The 17,210-nt window shown below is 50.3% G+C and overlaps 1 protein-coding gene across 2 annotated transcripts in view; it reads right to left on the minus strand.

Annotated features, from left to right (window-relative positions):
- Positions 1-237: 237 nt before the first annotated feature.
- The window catches only part of GABRA3 (gamma-aminobutyric acid type A receptor subunit alpha3), a 132,895-nt gene continuing 115,922 nt past the window's right edge, over positions 238-17,210 (minus strand). For both annotated transcript variants that reach the window (XM_075008165.1, XM_075008164.1), the window contains one exon: positions 238-11,267. In XM_075008165.1, the coding sequence (XP_074864266.1) occupies positions 10,929-11,267 (339 nt within the window). In that variant the 3' untranslated portion in view covers positions 238-10,928. The remainder of the gene's footprint in view (positions 11,268-17,210) is intronic.

Below are 17,210 nucleotides of genomic sequence, written 5' to 3' on the forward strand. Positions count from 1 at the left end.
CTGTTAAAAATATCCTGCAATGGTTTCAAGAGATTTTATTTTCCATGGAGTGTTTCCGTTAAAACAGGCAATATATTTACTATGCTTTGTCAATGGAACTATTTCTTTCAGGCGGAGGAACAGTGAGACTCCGAGAACCACCAGTCCCAATTCCCCTTCGGAATTCAGCACATTCTGCCCAAAGAAAATAAGGGCTCAGAATTTGTTAAAATATGAATTTTTATTTGTCTTTTTCAGTTGGAGATCGAGAGAGTGTGTGGAGCAGAGTGGCGGGATGATCTAGTTCAGTGAAGAGAATGTACAGTCCTGGCTGGTGTGGTACAGCGGGAGATTAATACTTGGGTTGGAAGAATCTTCCTCATCCACTCAGATCACTGGTCTCTGCCATCCAGTTCCTGTTTCAAATCTCTCTTCAGAAGGTTGTTGTTTTATTTATTTGCCTAACATTTTTCCTTTGCTTTAACCTTACCAAAAGAAGCAAAAAGCTGCAAAAAATCGCAGGATTCAAAGCCCCACCAATTAAAATCAGGTGAATTAGATTTCCAGCAAAGATTGAAAAATACAGTTCAGAAATACAAACAGCATTAAACATTGCACCAAAAAGCATTCAAAACACACATCTCAGAGACCGCGAGAGAAAGATCACAGTTTCCAGAAGCAATCCTTTAAGAAGGTCGCTAACAGCCAGTCAAGAAAGAAAAAAGAAAGTCAACAAAACGTTTTTTTTAAAATGCATATTTCTCAAGTCATTAGTTATTTACAGCAGCGATCCTAGGAGTAAGAGGATTGTCATGCATTAAACTGCTGCTTGCAAAGTTCTTTCCCATAGTGGAGTACAGACAGTCTGGCAAGGTGGGAAACAAAACAGAAGAGGTAACATGGGAGCAGAATGAGGCTGTGTCTGGCGTTGGATTGCAAAGTGTTGGCCATTGCGATAGACTGCCTTGGCGTTTTGCTCGTGCAACATTACTAACATCTGGGGCCGGACACCAACATTCAAAGACATGGCTGGCACTGCCTGAGGAGATCCAAGGGCCAGAGGTCGACATGAGTTGATGTCACACGGCAGGACAATGGGATGATGTGAAAATACTACCTCCTCTGTCTCATTAAAGGGACACCTTTAACGTGAAATTTGGTCCACGTAAAGAAATATGAACATTTTCCATTCCACAGTCCTGCTCCCAGGTTTTGGGGTGTTCCAATCTAATTGTTCTTGTTTTAAATATCCCGCCTCCCTTGCTGCAGCATTCAGAGCCACTAGGAAAAATGGCTGCCTATACAGGAGAATGCAGAAAGCCACTGATCCTACAACAGTTAGGCACCTAATTCCTATTGAAATCAAAGGGAGTTTAGTGCCTAAATATCTCTGAGGATTTGGACCAAAGGGACAAAGGTACAAAATAAGCCATAACTCAGACAGAAATGGAGGTTTTTCAAGTTGAAGGTCCCTTTAAACAGTTTTGAGCAAAGGAAGTATCCACTACCTTTTAAAGTCCTGGTGAGGTCAATACATACTGACTCAGACTCTAGCTTCCTCTGCTAAGTAGAAGTGTTAGAGCTGGATAAGAAAGTTTCTCTGCATTGGTAAGTAACAAGTGCTAACTAGGACTTCAAAAACTGTTTGCCAAAGAATGCATCTTCCCCTCATTTTCTGTGTGACATTCCCACTGAACCAACGTTATCTCTCATGCTTTTACTGGTGACAAATCATCGGCACCAGGGCAGGATCCAGCCCTTATTCATTAAGGCTTTTGACTTTTGAAGCCATGGCATGCAGTGTTATTGCTAATGGCAAGATATGTCTGCGTCTGAAGACAGAACTGAACCTCCTCTGTGACTGGTGATTTTCTTTGTGTCCTAGATGGTCATTCCCCTCAATAACTGGCTACAGAATAAAAAAGTCATGCTGCTTCACAGGGTAATGTGGAGAAAGCCAGACAGAGAGAGAAGCCAGAGAAAATAAGGGAGGGGGGTTAAACCACATTGTGACCGCAAGAGAAGCCGCTGGTGTTAATTCAGACTGGACTATGTGTCCACAGAACCTGTCTTTGGCTTATACCGTGTCATAGTTTTGCCCACAAGAGCCAGACCCCAAATGCTTAAAGCTACAATGGCCTCTGCTCTAACGAATATGGGGGTTCACTTTGGAAAACCTGTCAAATACGCATCAGCCGATGTGGCCATCAGGAGGATACGACCAGTGAGCGCTCACCTTTGACTGCAAGTGCTGCCTTGAACTATTGCCTAGTCACGCCCCCTTTGGCTACAGTCACAACTGGCTCCCATTCTAGCTCTTCGATGGTGCCGCGAGCTTGATTTGTGCCTGGCACTGTCAGCTGCAGCAGCCTTGGTTGCTCTGTCCCATGCCATTGCAGAAGCATCTCCTCCTCAGGCCTCCAGGCCCCATACTGTGCTTCCCTGGGCTGTCAGGTTGCAAGACCAGGTCATCTCCAGGGGCATAAAATGCCTGGGTGAGTGGGTGTGTGGCTGGCTGGGTGGGGATGATTGCGTGTGGCTGAGGAAAGGAATGAATGGGAAGATAGTAGCAGAGAGACGGGATGGAGAGCAAGAGAAAGAACAAACTGGAAATGAGGAAAAGAAGAAGCTGAGGAGCTGCTTTGCCTCCCTCGCTCATCATCATGGAGTCAGGCAGGACAGTCTCCCCAGATCTTTACTCCCCTTGCCACCAGACTGCACTATCACGTTACCTCGATCTCTGGGTGCATGGGGCTGTAGAGCAGTGAATGTGTACGCCCACTTCTGGTCACACACAGTATTTCCAAAGTCTCCTCAAAAATATTGCCTGGGTTGCTCCTGTCAGTCTATTTGCCTCTCTTAGGTGCTCATATGTCCCTTGGTGCAGCTGGTCAGAAAAACCCCTGAGTATTTAGCAACCCTAATTTCTCTCTCTTTCTTCCTCCCCAGGCTCCGGGAGAAAGCTTGATTAGTTTCTGGCGATAACTTTGTTTTTGCTTGTTCGTGCCCACCTGGCACGGACCCTGTGCAATGCTGCAGGGAGGAGAATTTTAATGACTTTCTGTGTGCAGCTGCCTTCAGCCCCCAGGAAGGAACACAAGTGACTCTCTGTGCGGAGCTGGAACAGGGCCCGGGGACAACAGCCCCCCTCCGAGAAGAGAAGAATCAGCACAGGATTCCTATATTTAGCTGGGACAGGCTCTGGATACAGCTCCCAAGCAACTGAACAAGATTTCTATTCTCCCCTGGGCATAAATGCCAGCTCTGGCCTGTGGCTACCCAGCACCAGAGAGTACAGCTCTGTGTACCACTTGACTAACTGCATTTTGGAGGGAATAATTGCATTCAGTGAGCCGGGCGTTTGAAAGTCACGCTGCCTTCCTGAGAGCATCCTGCTGGCCTTGTCAGTAATAAATGGGCAGCATCAGTAAAAGTTGTGCCCTGTATCGATACGTTTTCCTGACAGGTGCTTGGCAGCCCTGCAGCAGCGTCCTTGGTACCAGGCAACTATCCGTTGCTGAGCCCCGAATACTGATTGGGTTGATTTTCTTTCATGTCCTTGATTCCCGCTGCCCTCAGGCAATTTGGGGAGGGTCTGAGAGGGACTCAAATCTCCCCCGGCGCTGGTTTTATGCAGCTGTATCAGAGAAAGAGAGAATTTAATGAAAATGGACATTTCCCCTGTTCTAGAGAGGAAGGGCTTTTACTGTTTAAATACAAAGCGTCTGTGAGTTATGACTCCCCTACCCCAAGCACTCCGCTGTCTGAACAATAACAAGGTCAAATCCTCACTATTTCTGCCTCGAAGCCAGCAAGTCCATACGGTGCCGGGGCCTCTTGCCAAACCACGCGCAGAGGCTGTTTAGCTCGACACCGGGAGAAGATTGGCTTTGCTTTGGTATTAGTAAAGTGTTTATGTTTTTAAGAACGATCATCCCTCTGCCCTCACTGGAAACCACACAAGAGGCTGAGAACTGTGGCTAGCCCCATTTCCCTGCCCATGCACCACCACATGCGCACGCACCAGAGAGAGATGGGACTGACAGGCAAGTGCGACTTCAGGGTCGCACGACAGACTGGACTGAAGGGTGGACCCCATCCAAGTGCACTGGCCTGTGGCTGCATCGTCCATTGATTGACTCTCAGCAAATAGACACAACGCTGGTGGGCAACCTGCAGCCCACTGTGGCTCCACCTTTAGCCGGCACACCCCCTGGCTGCCCCTCTCTGCCATGCACATTGTATGCACAGAAGTACTGCAGCCTGGCACCTCCTACACCTCCACGTCCCTCCCAGAACTTTGGAGCCTGGGAATTGCCTGTTTCATGCTCTATCTGTGCAGCCTTGAGACATTTCGCCGACACGCAGGGTCGTCAGATTCTGCTGGTCTCTGTATAGCTTTTTTTCCTACTGGTATTGCTAACGCGCCACAAACATAAAGTGAGGTGCATGCTGATTGGACACGATATTGACTGTGAGAGCTGTGCGCTCCCTCTGCGGCCAACCAAAGTGCTGCTACAGTTCAGATGGCACATCCACAATTCTAGGTACAGAAGTACGGTTTGCAAAACTACTCTATCCTGGGAAACTGTCTCGGTTAGAACAGTCTTGAGGCCCAATGAGTTGAAGGAGGGCCACTCACGTGGGCCACTCACGACCGTAAGTGGCCCATCACTGATCTATGAGGTAGTGTTAAGGACAGGCCAGATGTGGGGTTTCTTTAGAAAGGCAAACTGATGACCTATCGACAGGTTGAACCACTGAAATCCGGGACTCTGTGGTCTGGCAACATCCGTGGGCCAGCAGGACCACAGATGGTGCAGGACTAGAGAGCCCCAGTGGCTGGGGGAGGGGATAGGTCAGTGGTTTGAGCATTAGCCTGCTAAACCAAGGGGTATGAGTTCCATCCTTGAGGAGGCCATTTAGGGATTGGGGCAAATAGATATCAGGAATAGTGCTTGGTCTCTGCCAAGAGGGCAGGGGATTGGACTTGATGACCTGCTAAGGTCCCTTCCAGCTCTAGGAGATGTGTAGCTCAAAAAAAAAAAAAAGTGGGAGACTGGGAGCCCTGGCTGGGGAAACCACTGACAGACCAGGAGCTGAGGTTGGGGAGCCAGGGCAGGGAAGCAGCTAGTGCCAGCCACAGTGGTGCATGGAGCAGGCAACCAGGGCCTAGGACGCATAGCTAGGGAGCTGAGAACCTGCAGGCACCATCTGCACAGGGAGGAGAGCAGGAGTGGGGGAACCCTCCCTTATCCAGCAAAATCCCTCATCAGGGACCACTGAGGTCCCAAGGGTTCCAGAGCAGGGAGGGGAAACCTGTAGTGTTAACTGGAAGGAAATGTCCTCATCTGAGCCTGTAGCAGAAAAGAAATGATCCCTTCCCCACTGGCAGGAGTGTTAAACAATGTATGTGTAACTATCTTTCCAAAACTCTTCCTCACTTGGAAGCAAAACTACAAATCCAGTTTGTTTTGTTGTTTTTTTTAACCACAGGCTACCAGTCACTCTGCTTCCAGCTGGCATGCTGAATTGCTCATCAGTGCCAAGTTTTAGTGGCAACGTACTTGGCTTTTGCTCAGCATTAACACATAGTAAGGAAGCAGGCAATTTATCAGGCAGACATCAGAAGTTTAAGAGAAGCAGGGTGTGGTATGACCCAAATGACCAACTCCCATCACTAGTCACCTCTGTAGGAACAACTGCCCCAAAGATACAGAAAACAGGGAGTTGAAAGGGTTAGTGCTAGACACAGGCATGAAACTTACCATGAAGGCTGAGAGTGAATCAGATAAGAACATGTGGGTTGAATGAGAGGTTGCAGGAAGGTAGCCCTGTTAGTCTGTTTCCGCAGAAACAAGAAGGAATCTGGTGGCTATAAAGACCAACGACTTTAGGATGAAGTTCAATAAATACAAATGCAAAGTACTGCACTTAGGAAGCAACGCCTAGCTTCAAAAATGGGACGAGACCCCACAGGAAGAACTGCAGAAAGGAATCTGGGGGTCAAAGTGGACCACAAACTGAGTATGAGTCAACAGGGTGACTTTGTTCCAAAAAAAGCACATGGGCTTAAGGGATGCAACAGGAGTGTTGTGAGCAAGACATGAGAAGTCATTCTTCCGCTCTACTCAGCACTGGTTAGGCCACAACTGGAGTATTGTGTCCAGTTCTGGGCCCCACATTTTAGAAAAGATGTGGAGAAATTGGAAATGGTCCAGTGAAGAGCAACCAAAATGATTAAAGGTCTTGACAATATGATCTACGAGAGAAGATTGAAAGAATAGGGTCTGTTTAGTTTGGAAAAGAGAAGGCTGAGAGGTGACATAATATCAGCTTTCAAGCACCTAAAAGGGTGTTACAAGGAGGAGGGAGAAAAATTATTCTCCTCAGCGTCTGGTACGAGGACAAAAAGCAGTGGGCTTCAATTGCAGCAAGGGAGGTTTAGGTTGGACATTAAGAAACACTTCCTAGCTGTCAGGGTGGTTAAACACTGGAATAAATTGCCTGGGGAGGTTGTGGAATGTCCATCGCTGGAGAGATTTAAGAGCAGGTTAGATAAATATCTAACAGCGATGATTTAGATGGTGCTTGGTCCTGCCGAGAGGGTAGGGGACTGGACTTGATGACCTCTTGAGGTCCCTTCCAGTTCTAGTGTTCTATGATTCTACTGAGGTATTAGGGTATCAGCTTCCATGAGCTACAACTCACCTCCTCAGATGCTGAAGAGAGAAGAAAAGAATAAAATGAAGGGATACAGAGCATTGATATCATACTCCCAGCTCTTTTTTTCTTTTCTCTTCAGCATTCAAAGTGAGTTGTATCTCACAAAAGCTTGAAAGTACCACCAGGCTCCTTATTGTTCACAGTAGCCGTGTCTACACGTGCACGCTACTTAGAAGTAGCAGCACTACCTTCAAAATAGCGCCCGTCACGGCTACACGTGTTGGGCGCTATTTCGATGTTAACATTGACGTTAGGTGGCAAGACGTCGAAGCCGCTAACCCCATGAGGGGATGGGAATAGCGCCCTACTTCGAAGTTGAACGTTGAAGTAGGGCACGTGTAGCCGATCTGCATCCCGCAACATCGAAATTGCGGGGTCCGCCATGGCTGCCATCAGCTGAGGGGTTGAGAGGCGTTCTCTCTCCAGCCCCTGCGGGGCTCTATGGTCACCATGTGCAGCAGCCCTGAGCCCAGGGCTTCTGGCTGCTGCTGCTGCAGCTGGGGATCCATGCTGCATGCACAGGGTCTGCAACCAGTTGTCGGCTCTGTGGATCTTGTGTTGTTTAGTGCAACTGTGCCTGGGAGGGGCCCTTTAAGGGAGCGGCTTGCTGTTGAGTCCGCCCTGTGACCTTGTCTGCAGCTGTGCCTGGAACCCTTATTTCGATGTGTGCTACTTTGGCGTGTAGACATTCCCTTGCAGCGCCTATTTCGATGTGGTGCTACGCAACGTCGATGTTGAACGTCGACGTTGCCAGCCCTGGAGGACGTGTAGACGTTATTCATCGAAATAGCCTATTTCAATGTCGCTACATTGAAATAAGCTACTTCGATGTAGGCTTCACGTGTAGACATAGCCAGTGAAAGTTTCCAAAAGTTACCTTAAGAAAACATACCCTGACACGCTCTCTGAAAGACATCAGTCCAGTCCTCTCCCTCTGTTACCCTGCCTAAGGCTTGGGCCTGGCTCAAATGCAGACAGGAAAGAGCCAGGCCGATGACTCACTAGGCGGTACACTTCCTGGCATAGCAGTACAGAATTGGTGCCCCTGTTGGGGGAGGGGAAGAACGAATTCATTCTACTGCTAGTCATGCCTTTATTCAGATGCCGTGTAGCGGCTAATGAGAGCAGCTGGAAGTTTGTAGTTGATTTAACCTAGAGGCTTGTCTTGTAAATAATTTAGCGAGAGTTATAATAAATGTATCAAAGAACATTTCCAGGCAGCAGGACTGGCAGCGGTAAGAATGAGCCGAGCGAGATATTGGACAAAGTAATCTGTGCTTCCCATGGCAGAACGGCTGAAGGCAGACTGCGTGTGGCCGGTTGGAGGACACTGGTTATGACCAGTGAGGTCGGTGTGACACTGTAGGGCCCTTGCTTACGCTTGCATTCTACAGAATACCTCTGAAACCGCCTGCTGCTCTTTAGTTGCAATTTTATTGAGTTTGCTTTCATACGGTTTCTATGGCACTCACTTAGCCTGACTATGATCAGGACACGGCTGTTTTATAACACACCCTTTGTCTCGGTTAGTTACAGAAAAGACCTGGAAGTACTTCCAAAACAACCAACTGACCCTTGGCAAAGGGCTGCCCTCTGGGGGTCATGAAAGCACCTGTTGGCACTTAGCCTTGGTTGGTAGAGTCAGGAGTCGGTGGGGGATAATGATAGCTCCAGGGATGTCCTGGCATATTCCAGCACTTGAAGGCCCTGTGCAGCCTCAGTGGGATGCCCCCAGTTGTCCTCATCTTTCCTAAATTATTGTCTAGCATTGCTGCAAAATGACACAGATGCCGGACCCTGCCCCAGACCCACTTCCTGTAGCGGTGAGCGAGGCAAGCCCTCGCTGGGAGCTGAGTCAGCTCGCTGGGATGACAGGCACCGTGAAAATGTCACATGCATTCCGGGTCTGGGTACTCCTCACTGGCGCCTGAGCAGAGGGGCGTGGAAGCTTGCGGATGTCTGATTATCTCATGTCTACCTACTGTGGGGTTCTTGCACCTTTCTCCAGGGCTGGAAACAGTCACAGGCAGGATAGTGCATGAGACGGAGCTGTCCGGACATGCCTAGACTCCTGTCCTGGTGGCTGTGAGAAGACAGGAGCATGCCTCCTTCCCTGTGCCCTCTTGTACCAATGCTGCCATCAAGTCAGTGGAGGGTTAAGAGCACGTCTGTGTAATAAGAGCTCATCCGCATGAGTCATGGTCGCACAGGTTAGCCCTAAATTCCCGGTTCTTCCCCACCCTGATCTTGTGGTCCCCAGGAATGAATCCTGCAGGAGGGCATGTATTGCTCCTAAGCATCATTTGAACCCTTGCCCACCAAGGGTGAAAGTGATGATTGCGTAGCGGATCAGCACCAGGCCCACCAGTGCTAGCGCCTTGCACTGGTGTCAGTTTCACCTGCAGTGCAGCTAGATGCGCACAGAAAGATCAGGAGGGTGAGCCAGCTGCAGTATATAATTCCCTAGGGCGGGGCAGAGTGGACCAGTGGGGAAGGGGGCCGGGGGAGAAAAAGACAGTTAGGTTCCTACCACACCAGCACAGCAACTGTGGAGGACGTGGCTGCCATAAGTCCCTGCCCCGGCTGATGGGAGGGAGTAAGAGGCTCTCTCCAAAGGAGTAGGTGGGGGATTCAGGCCTGGCTCTGACCTCGCTGGATAAGCTCCATTGGCTCCAATAGAGATACTCCTGATTTACAGAGGTCTTCACAACAACTGGAACAAGTCCCTTCTATGTAAAATATTTAGCATGCTCAGCCATACAGGTTGATTTTGCAAGATGCTGCATAGCTTCTACCAGGGCTTGAGGGAGCTCATTGCCTCAGAGGAACGGCCCCACATTGGGCTTCTTCTTCCACTCCTCTACCCTTTGTTGCCTCCACCTCTAAGTCAGTGTCTCCTGTTCTCCTCCTCAGCAGAGACCCTTATTCTATTGTAGCCAAAGGCCAACACTGCCATTGCCCTAGGGCTCCAGCCCTGTCAGAGCAAAGAAGCCTCCTGTGCTGGGCTCCAACGGCACATCTCTATGCCATGCTCCTGCTAAGGCGCCGTCCAGGTCCGGACACCTCACTTGTCGTGTTCCACCCTGCGACAGGGAGATTTGCAAACGCTTGTGGTTGGGTGGCAAAAGAGAGGATGGCTTGGAAGGAAAGGGGTTGGGGAAGGGAAAGTCAAGGAAGAAGAGGAGATGGAGGAAGCGATATTGGAACAACAGGAAGCAAATAAAGCCACCGGTCAGTCCACACATTCTGTTCCACCTTGCAACTTTCCAAGGCTCAGGCAACTTCTCCTCAGCTTCTGGTGTTTTTGCTCCCCAGGGAGTTCAATAACTGATTCACCCTGAGGACACTTAGAGCTCTCTCCGTCTGAAGGGAAGCACCATATGAGGGGCCCATGGGAAGCCGGGATAGCCAACGGCCCGCTCGGCTTCACTCCAGTAGTACTGAGTGGCAGCACTGCAGTGGACGAGGATACTCTGCTGAGGGTGTTCAGTTCTGCTGGGGAGAGGGAAAGATGATGGAAGGCTAATGGTTGGATGAAGAGGGAGAACTGGCAGCCCTATCGCAGCCAGTTCCACCACAGCACTGGCCTCACCCACCATGTTCCACCAGGAAAACTGCACAGTTGTCCCCTGGCGGCAGCTAGTGACTATGGTAACACAGTGGAGGCCTTGCAATGGAATCTGTGTAGCTCCCTGAATTGAGAACAGCTCACCTACCACTTGCTGCTTTAAGAATAAAGTTACCACAAAGAATAACAAGAAAGTCCATCCAACTGGCAGGATGTCCACAGAGGTCATTGCACCCTTGAACCTCTGTTGCCAGGAGTGTCTTAGCAACAGGGATCCACAAAGCCAGCTTATCGCAGGGTGGGAGTAAGGAGAAAATACACCAGCCAGCCTCAGCAAAGCCTAGCATGGAATGGAAACAGCATGCAAGCAGCTCTCATTTCACAGGGAGTGGAGGTGGAGAGACATAGAGGTGCGGGGGGACAGCAGACCCACGATGTTAGAGGCACGTTTTTTTTCTGATCCTTTTTTATCATAATCAACAAAAACAAACTCAAAGAAACCAATGGGGTTTAAATAAATATCACAGTTTTGTTGACATTAAAATGTTCGGTCAAATTAATGCGATTATTCATAAACCAAACAAAGAAGAGGAAGAAAGCCCCAACAAATTCCAGCCTAGATGGCGCTCACAGAGGGAAGGTTTGTGCAGCAGGGTTATTGTTTGGGGATCATGCCCTTGATGGCCGACTCCCGGTTCACATACGTGGCCCAGTAGACCAGGTTGAAAATGGCGAAGAGGACAGGAAAGACAATGCGTGACATCTTGTCCACCTTGCTGACACTGTTATAGGTCTTCTTGCTTTCTGGGGGCTTTTCCTCCACGCGGGGGACCTTTGGAGGCACAGGGGTAGTTGCCGTGGCGGTGGCGGTGGCAGCTGCACTCTTGGAGATGGTGGGCAGGCCGGGGTCCTTGGCGATGTTGAGGGCATATGTCGTGCCCACGATGTTGTAGGTGTTGTTGGTTTTCTTGGCCAGGGCCACTGGCTCCTTTTTCTAGGGGAGGGGAAAAATGTCAGTATCAGACCATGCCCAAGTGCAAGCAGAATGTTGCCCTCTCCGCCAGCAGCCGTGTGGATGGCAGCCATGCCGCCACCCAAAGGAAAAGACGGGGTGTGTGTGGAAGACTAGTGCTCGGAAGCCTCATCCTCCCTGCTCCACTCGGACTGCTGGCAGAGGGGGAGACAGCATGCTGGATTCTCCTCCGGCTTACACCAGGACTTAATCCTCTGAAGTACAGCACATGGTGCCTAACACTATGGGGTTGGGGACTCCTACAGTACAGATAATGACAGCCAAAATCAATGGGACGGGCTCAGGCTAGGGGTATCCTCTCAGCATCGCTCCAGTGGCACAGCGGACACACACCCATCATGCTGGCTCTGCTCCAGTCCCTCCCTCTTCCACACAGATAACACCTGCCCAATGCCTGACAAGGGGAGGTACCTTTTCTCCACCTCACCTGGCTGAACCTCGCTCTGGCATATGTAAGGAGTCACACGGTAACCATGCTGTAGGTGGGTGGAGAATCAGACCCAGTGAGCTCAGTATCTTGGGAAAAAGCTCAAACAAACTATCTAGTCCTGCTTCTGGGCTCATGTTGCAATGAGGAGCATCAGCGACCTGGATCGGGGTTACCACATGCCTGCGTTTGTCCAGCAGGACACGGTCAATTACCTTGAGGTACCGGGTTATATCACCAGGATGTTTGTGCCTTCACGCGGGGACGCTTGCAACCACACGTAAGGACGCTGCTGCCGTGCCTCAAGGGTAAACCCTCCACCCTTTGTGCTGCTGAGCTGCACAGGCCGGTGTCAGGAGGATCCACATCCACCTGGGGGACCTTGGAAAGTGCCGGATGAGCTAGGCCAGCAGACTGTACGACGGACCCTGGCAACCAGATGGGCCCCTGGATTTCAGGAAGCTGGCTGCGGCCACCCAAGCACCGAGGTGGGGTTCCAGTCTCGCTCTCATGTCTATGGAGTGGTGCTACTCGGTGAAACACATCAAGGGTGATGAAAACGTACCTTCCTCCAGACCGACCCCTCTTACTGGTTATTGGGCTGATAGGAGAACCAAAGTGCTAGCCAAGAGAGAGGTGATGGTGCTTCTGCAGCACCTGAAGAAGCTAAACTGGCTCTGGGGTGGTGAGGCTGCAAGAGGTAATGATGCAAAATGGCCAAGCTGGTTGGCAGGTGGATTGCAGGCTCAGAGGTGTCATTGATGGGAGCAGAGTGCGTGAGGGGGATTTGGGCTAGGAAAGGAGATAGAAGAGGAGATGGGATGCAGGCTGGCCTGAAGAGGAGACCAGAGCTAGTGAAGGAGATCTGGTACGTGTTGCACAAGCTGATCTCGTTCCTGTAACTAAAAGTCTCTTTCTGGACAATAGACTCCTACAGCTCATCGTACTTGCCACACTATTCACATTGCAGTACCCACAGAGCAGACCCCAGGGCCAGTGTGGCATCCTAAGGATCTATCCTCAAAATGACACACAGGTGCAATGAGTGTTTGCAGCCTCAGTTGCCAGGAGAGGCCGTGTTTCAAGGGGGGAAGGCGTTTCAGAGCTGTGCCTGCTAGGCCACCCAGGCGGCGTAGCCAAACATTCTGTGGCTGTGTCGGGAGCAGACCAGCTGGACCTGCGAAGAGGGGCGCTCGCTCACTGCGGGATCTTGGGTCAAACCCCTCGACTTGCTTGTGACTCAGTCAAGCCCCACACAGAGGTCTGTAAAAGCAGTAATGGCGTGGCAATCCCTACGCTGCGGCAGATTAGCTGGGTGCCTGGTCTCCTTATGCCCAGCCTGCAGTCTCTTGTTCCTGGATGTTTTCTCTGCTGCTCTGTCTTGGCCACATGTATTGGGCAACACTGTCACCCCACGGCTTGTCCGTGACCCACTTTCTTTTGTTTGCTCCCCCTGCATTGTCCAGGGTTTGTCAGCTACGCCACATGGCATTGTTACTGCTCATGGATGGGATGACTGCAATTTTTTTAACTGAAGGGCACTCAGCCAAAGTAAGCCCTGGAACTTGCTGGTATTCACGTTCAGGCAAAGACTGATCTTTGCTAAAGTCTCTGGAACCTTTGCGGTGCATCGATTTTTCTAGAAAGATGCCTCCACCTTCAGAACACAAGTCCACAGCAAATATTAAAGTCCCCCCCATCAGAGTGAATCTGACTCTGTGGTGGTCTTCAAAAGGCTTTTCTCCTAGTTGGTTGCGCTCAGAAGGTGGTGCAGTATAGCCAATTGAGCCCTTCGGTCCCATACACGCCTGGCGAAGGCCATGAACTTTGCCTCTCCCTCTCTCTGAAAGGCGCCATGAATCACACCGTGTGAAATTCACCTCTTGCACATAAAGCCCCAGGGACTGGGTTTTTTGAAGATCACTTAGCAGACGCTGGGGTAGGTCGCCCCAAAAAAGCCACACAGTCCCTCTCTCACCACTCTTTAACCGGTAGAGTGCAATGTCTGAGACAGTGTGTTAGGGCATGACCTGCAACCAAACATCCTCTGCATGCAAACCTAGACGTGGGGCACCCTCCAGCAGTACCCCATCTGTCTACTCTTCCTGCGGCCTCACTGTGCTGCTGAAGCACTTCGCAGGTGAATTTACTCCCGGTTACTCACTTCAGCAAAATTCAGCAGTCCACTATGCATGTTCCGTGGGATGCTACAGGCTGGGCATCCTTAAAACCCATATGCAATAAGCATATTATCGGGTGACAGATCCAGTGATAACTCCTGCAACTGCACAAATGAAAGTGCAAACACAGAAGTCCAATGATGGATTTGACCAGTGAGCAGGCCCTGTTTATAGTGTCTGATTGAGAAGGTCAGAAGAATTGTTATTGTCTTCAGTGGTTAACCGAGCAATTGATTCATGATCAATTCTTTGATCCGAGGAGCCCTGATTAATTGTGCACCCTCAAAGAAGGTGAATTGTGTGAGCATGTTACTAGCTATCAAGACACAAATAAAAGTTTGAAAATGTCTTACCATTTAACAATACATATTTTGGTAAGGCCCCCGTGTCTTGCCTGGGTCCTCACCTGTCCCTTTGGCTGAGGGGTTTTTGGCTGCACCCCCCTCTGTTTGTCTGGGCTGGTCGGTCAGTCTCTTCCCCTCCAGCCACAGTCGGGGCTTTCAGGCTGGCCAGGGGAGGGGAGCCCAGTCACTCCCATGGAGCTACTCCTCCCTCCCATCTTCTGCAAACACTCCTGGTCTCCTCATTTACCTTGTCTCTCCATATCTCACTCTCCACTGCTTCCCAGCCTCTACCACTCTCACTCTCCCCGCTTCCCTGAGTAGAAGGGCTTTTTAAAAGCCCTGCCAGTGTGCTGGCCATGAGATCAGCTGGCCCTCTCTGATTAATTGCAGCTCCTCCCTGTTGCTCCCACCTGGGGGCTCAACCAGCTCTCCCGCTTCTTCCCCTGGCTAGGGCTTCGTCCTGAGCTGCCCTTCCCTCTTCTTACTATGGTCTGCTGGCCTGACCCTGTTACAATATACCATGCCTATGTCTTACCATAGGTATAGGTGTAAACAGATTATTAATGGACGGGAAGACCGATCGATTACCGCTCGCAGAGTTCGACTGAAAATGCACCACGATTTATTTTATTCTTAATCCAGTACGTTACTGACCAGGAATGAAAGAGGGACTGAAACTGATATGACCCTTTTCAGTCTGAACAAGGTTTCACTTGAAAATTTGACCTTGCCAGGCTGGTGTAAACAAGTGAAAACAGGAAAATGTTTGGCAGCTTTTATTCTCGGCATTCGCACACATGGAACTCACTCACTGAGCTGAGTGGCTTCCCCTTGGCTTCGGATCAGGCCCTTAAGCCTTAAGGACTGCAAGAACCACAAGCATGTGGTGTGCTGTGACACAGGGAGCGCACATATTTTACAGGGTTTCCAAGGGCACCCTGATAATCTATGCTCGGAAGCACAAGCAATCAGGCTCCAGAGAGATTAGCGCACGTGGTCTAGCCTTTGGATCCTGGGCTGTGTTTTATATAGTTGATGACTCACTCAAGATATCACAAGGAACCATGTGTTTATTGCAGTCAGATACGAACCCGTCCTCTGACCTGCTGGTGTGTTTAGTTGGGTGGTATTCACTTTGCTAGCGAAACAGGAAGGAAAACAAAAAAAAAATAAAATCAAAAAGAGCAGAAAAACAACCCAGGTCCGTGAGTCCTGCCAGTGGGAGGGAACGAGTGGTCACCCACCATCCTTCACCACAATGCTGATAACAGGAAGTCCCGTGGCACCTTATAGACTAACACAGAATCATAGAATCATGATTGCCCACGAAAGCTCATGCTCCAAAATATCTGGTAGCTATAAGGTGTCAGGGGACTTCTGGTTGTTTCTGAAGGTACAGAATGACTCGGCTCCCCCTCTGATACCCAACGCTGATGTTACACGCTGCATTCCTAATGGAACACATGTCGGGAAAGCTAGCGGGACAAGACTTACATTTCTAGTGCATGGCAGACCTCTCATCACATCGTGTTCCTGAGAAGAGCTTTCACCCTCACGCTCCCCATGCGCTCACACTGGTTAACAATGAGATTCTTGCAAAATCTGATACGCTGTATATAGCCGAGCCTCCTCCTTTGAGAGACTAAAGCCAGGCTCCAGGAGAGGTAGGTTCCATCCCCCACTCTATCACTGATTTTCACTTACCTTCCCTGCATCCCTGGTTCCCAGCCTAGAAAAGCGGGAGAGTGATACAGTTCCCATCTCCCAAAACCAGCGTTCTGCCAGACCACAGATGTTACAGGGCCAGAGAATCCGTGGCCTGAGGATGTTCCAGCCTGGTGTCCCGGTGCCAGAGCCACACTAGCAACTCGGCTGGGGTTGAGGCTGGTACCATGGGGTTGGGGATGAGGCCGGCAGCCTGGCCAGAGCAGTAACCAGCTCCACAGGGCTGGGGATGCAGTCTGCAGCCCAGTCGCATCTGGGATTGGGGCCAGCACAGGCCAGGCTGGAGGTAAGTGGGCAGCAGGGGCTCACGGTGTGTTGGGGGTGGAAGCAGGGGGATAAGTGGTGTGTGGAGTCACCACCAGGGAAGGACAGCAGGCTTGGGGGACAGGGAGACCTCCCTTCGTCTGGCAAATTCCCTTGCTCAGGACTGGTCAAGTCCCAGGGGTGCTGGATGAGGGAGGTGCACCCTATACCTACCTATCACAGAGAGGACTCCTTGGTATTTGTAAAGCACATTTGGATCTTGGCCTGTGCTAGAGAAATCCAAAGGATCAATCCTCTGTCTCCATTTATAGAGGGGGTATTTGAATATCTTAGCACATGGTTTGAATGCTCCCTGAAACATTTCCAGTCCAGGAAAATTTCCACCTCAGGCTTGGAGGGCTCAGGGGACCCTAAAATTTCAGCTGTGCAGCGAGGAGAGTTGGAGGAAGGGATACAGAAGTGGCACGAGGCATGCATCGGATGAGAAAGTGATTTCTGGAGCAGTGGTGGGCGTGTTTCAGACTTGCACACCCTGGAGACTGGATCCCGCAAGCTGGGGGTGCTGAATGCGGCACAGACAGGGGACCAGCTAGTAAGCGCTGAACAGGACAGAGAGTACAGAGAAATGCAACCTTGCATTAATGAGAACAGCACCTGGCTACCAAGGGACTCCTGCCTATTAGTAGTAATGAGGCCAAAGAGGGCAGTGTGTAGCTAAGCACCTCATTAGCATGATGAGGATGGTGCTTATGCCAACTGGTCTCTGACATATCCATTCTTTATCTTTACCCAGCCCACTCTTTTTTCACCCTGAATACCTTCCAGGAGCAGGTAGGCCAGGGGCAACCAGCTTTCTGGTGCTCAGTGCAGATGGCTTTGTCCAGTGCTTCACGTCACTAACGCCTACGTAGAGCCTCTTCTCTTTGTGCTGGATGGAGCGCCAAGCCCTGGCACGCTCAAGGCC

The sequence above is a fragment of the Carettochelys insculpta genome, chromosome 13, assembly GCF_033958435.1.
Source record: "Carettochelys insculpta isolate YL-2023 chromosome 13, ASM3395843v1, whole genome shotgun sequence".
Classification (NCBI taxonomy): Eukaryota; Metazoa; Chordata; order Testudines; family Carettochelyidae; genus Carettochelys; species Carettochelys insculpta.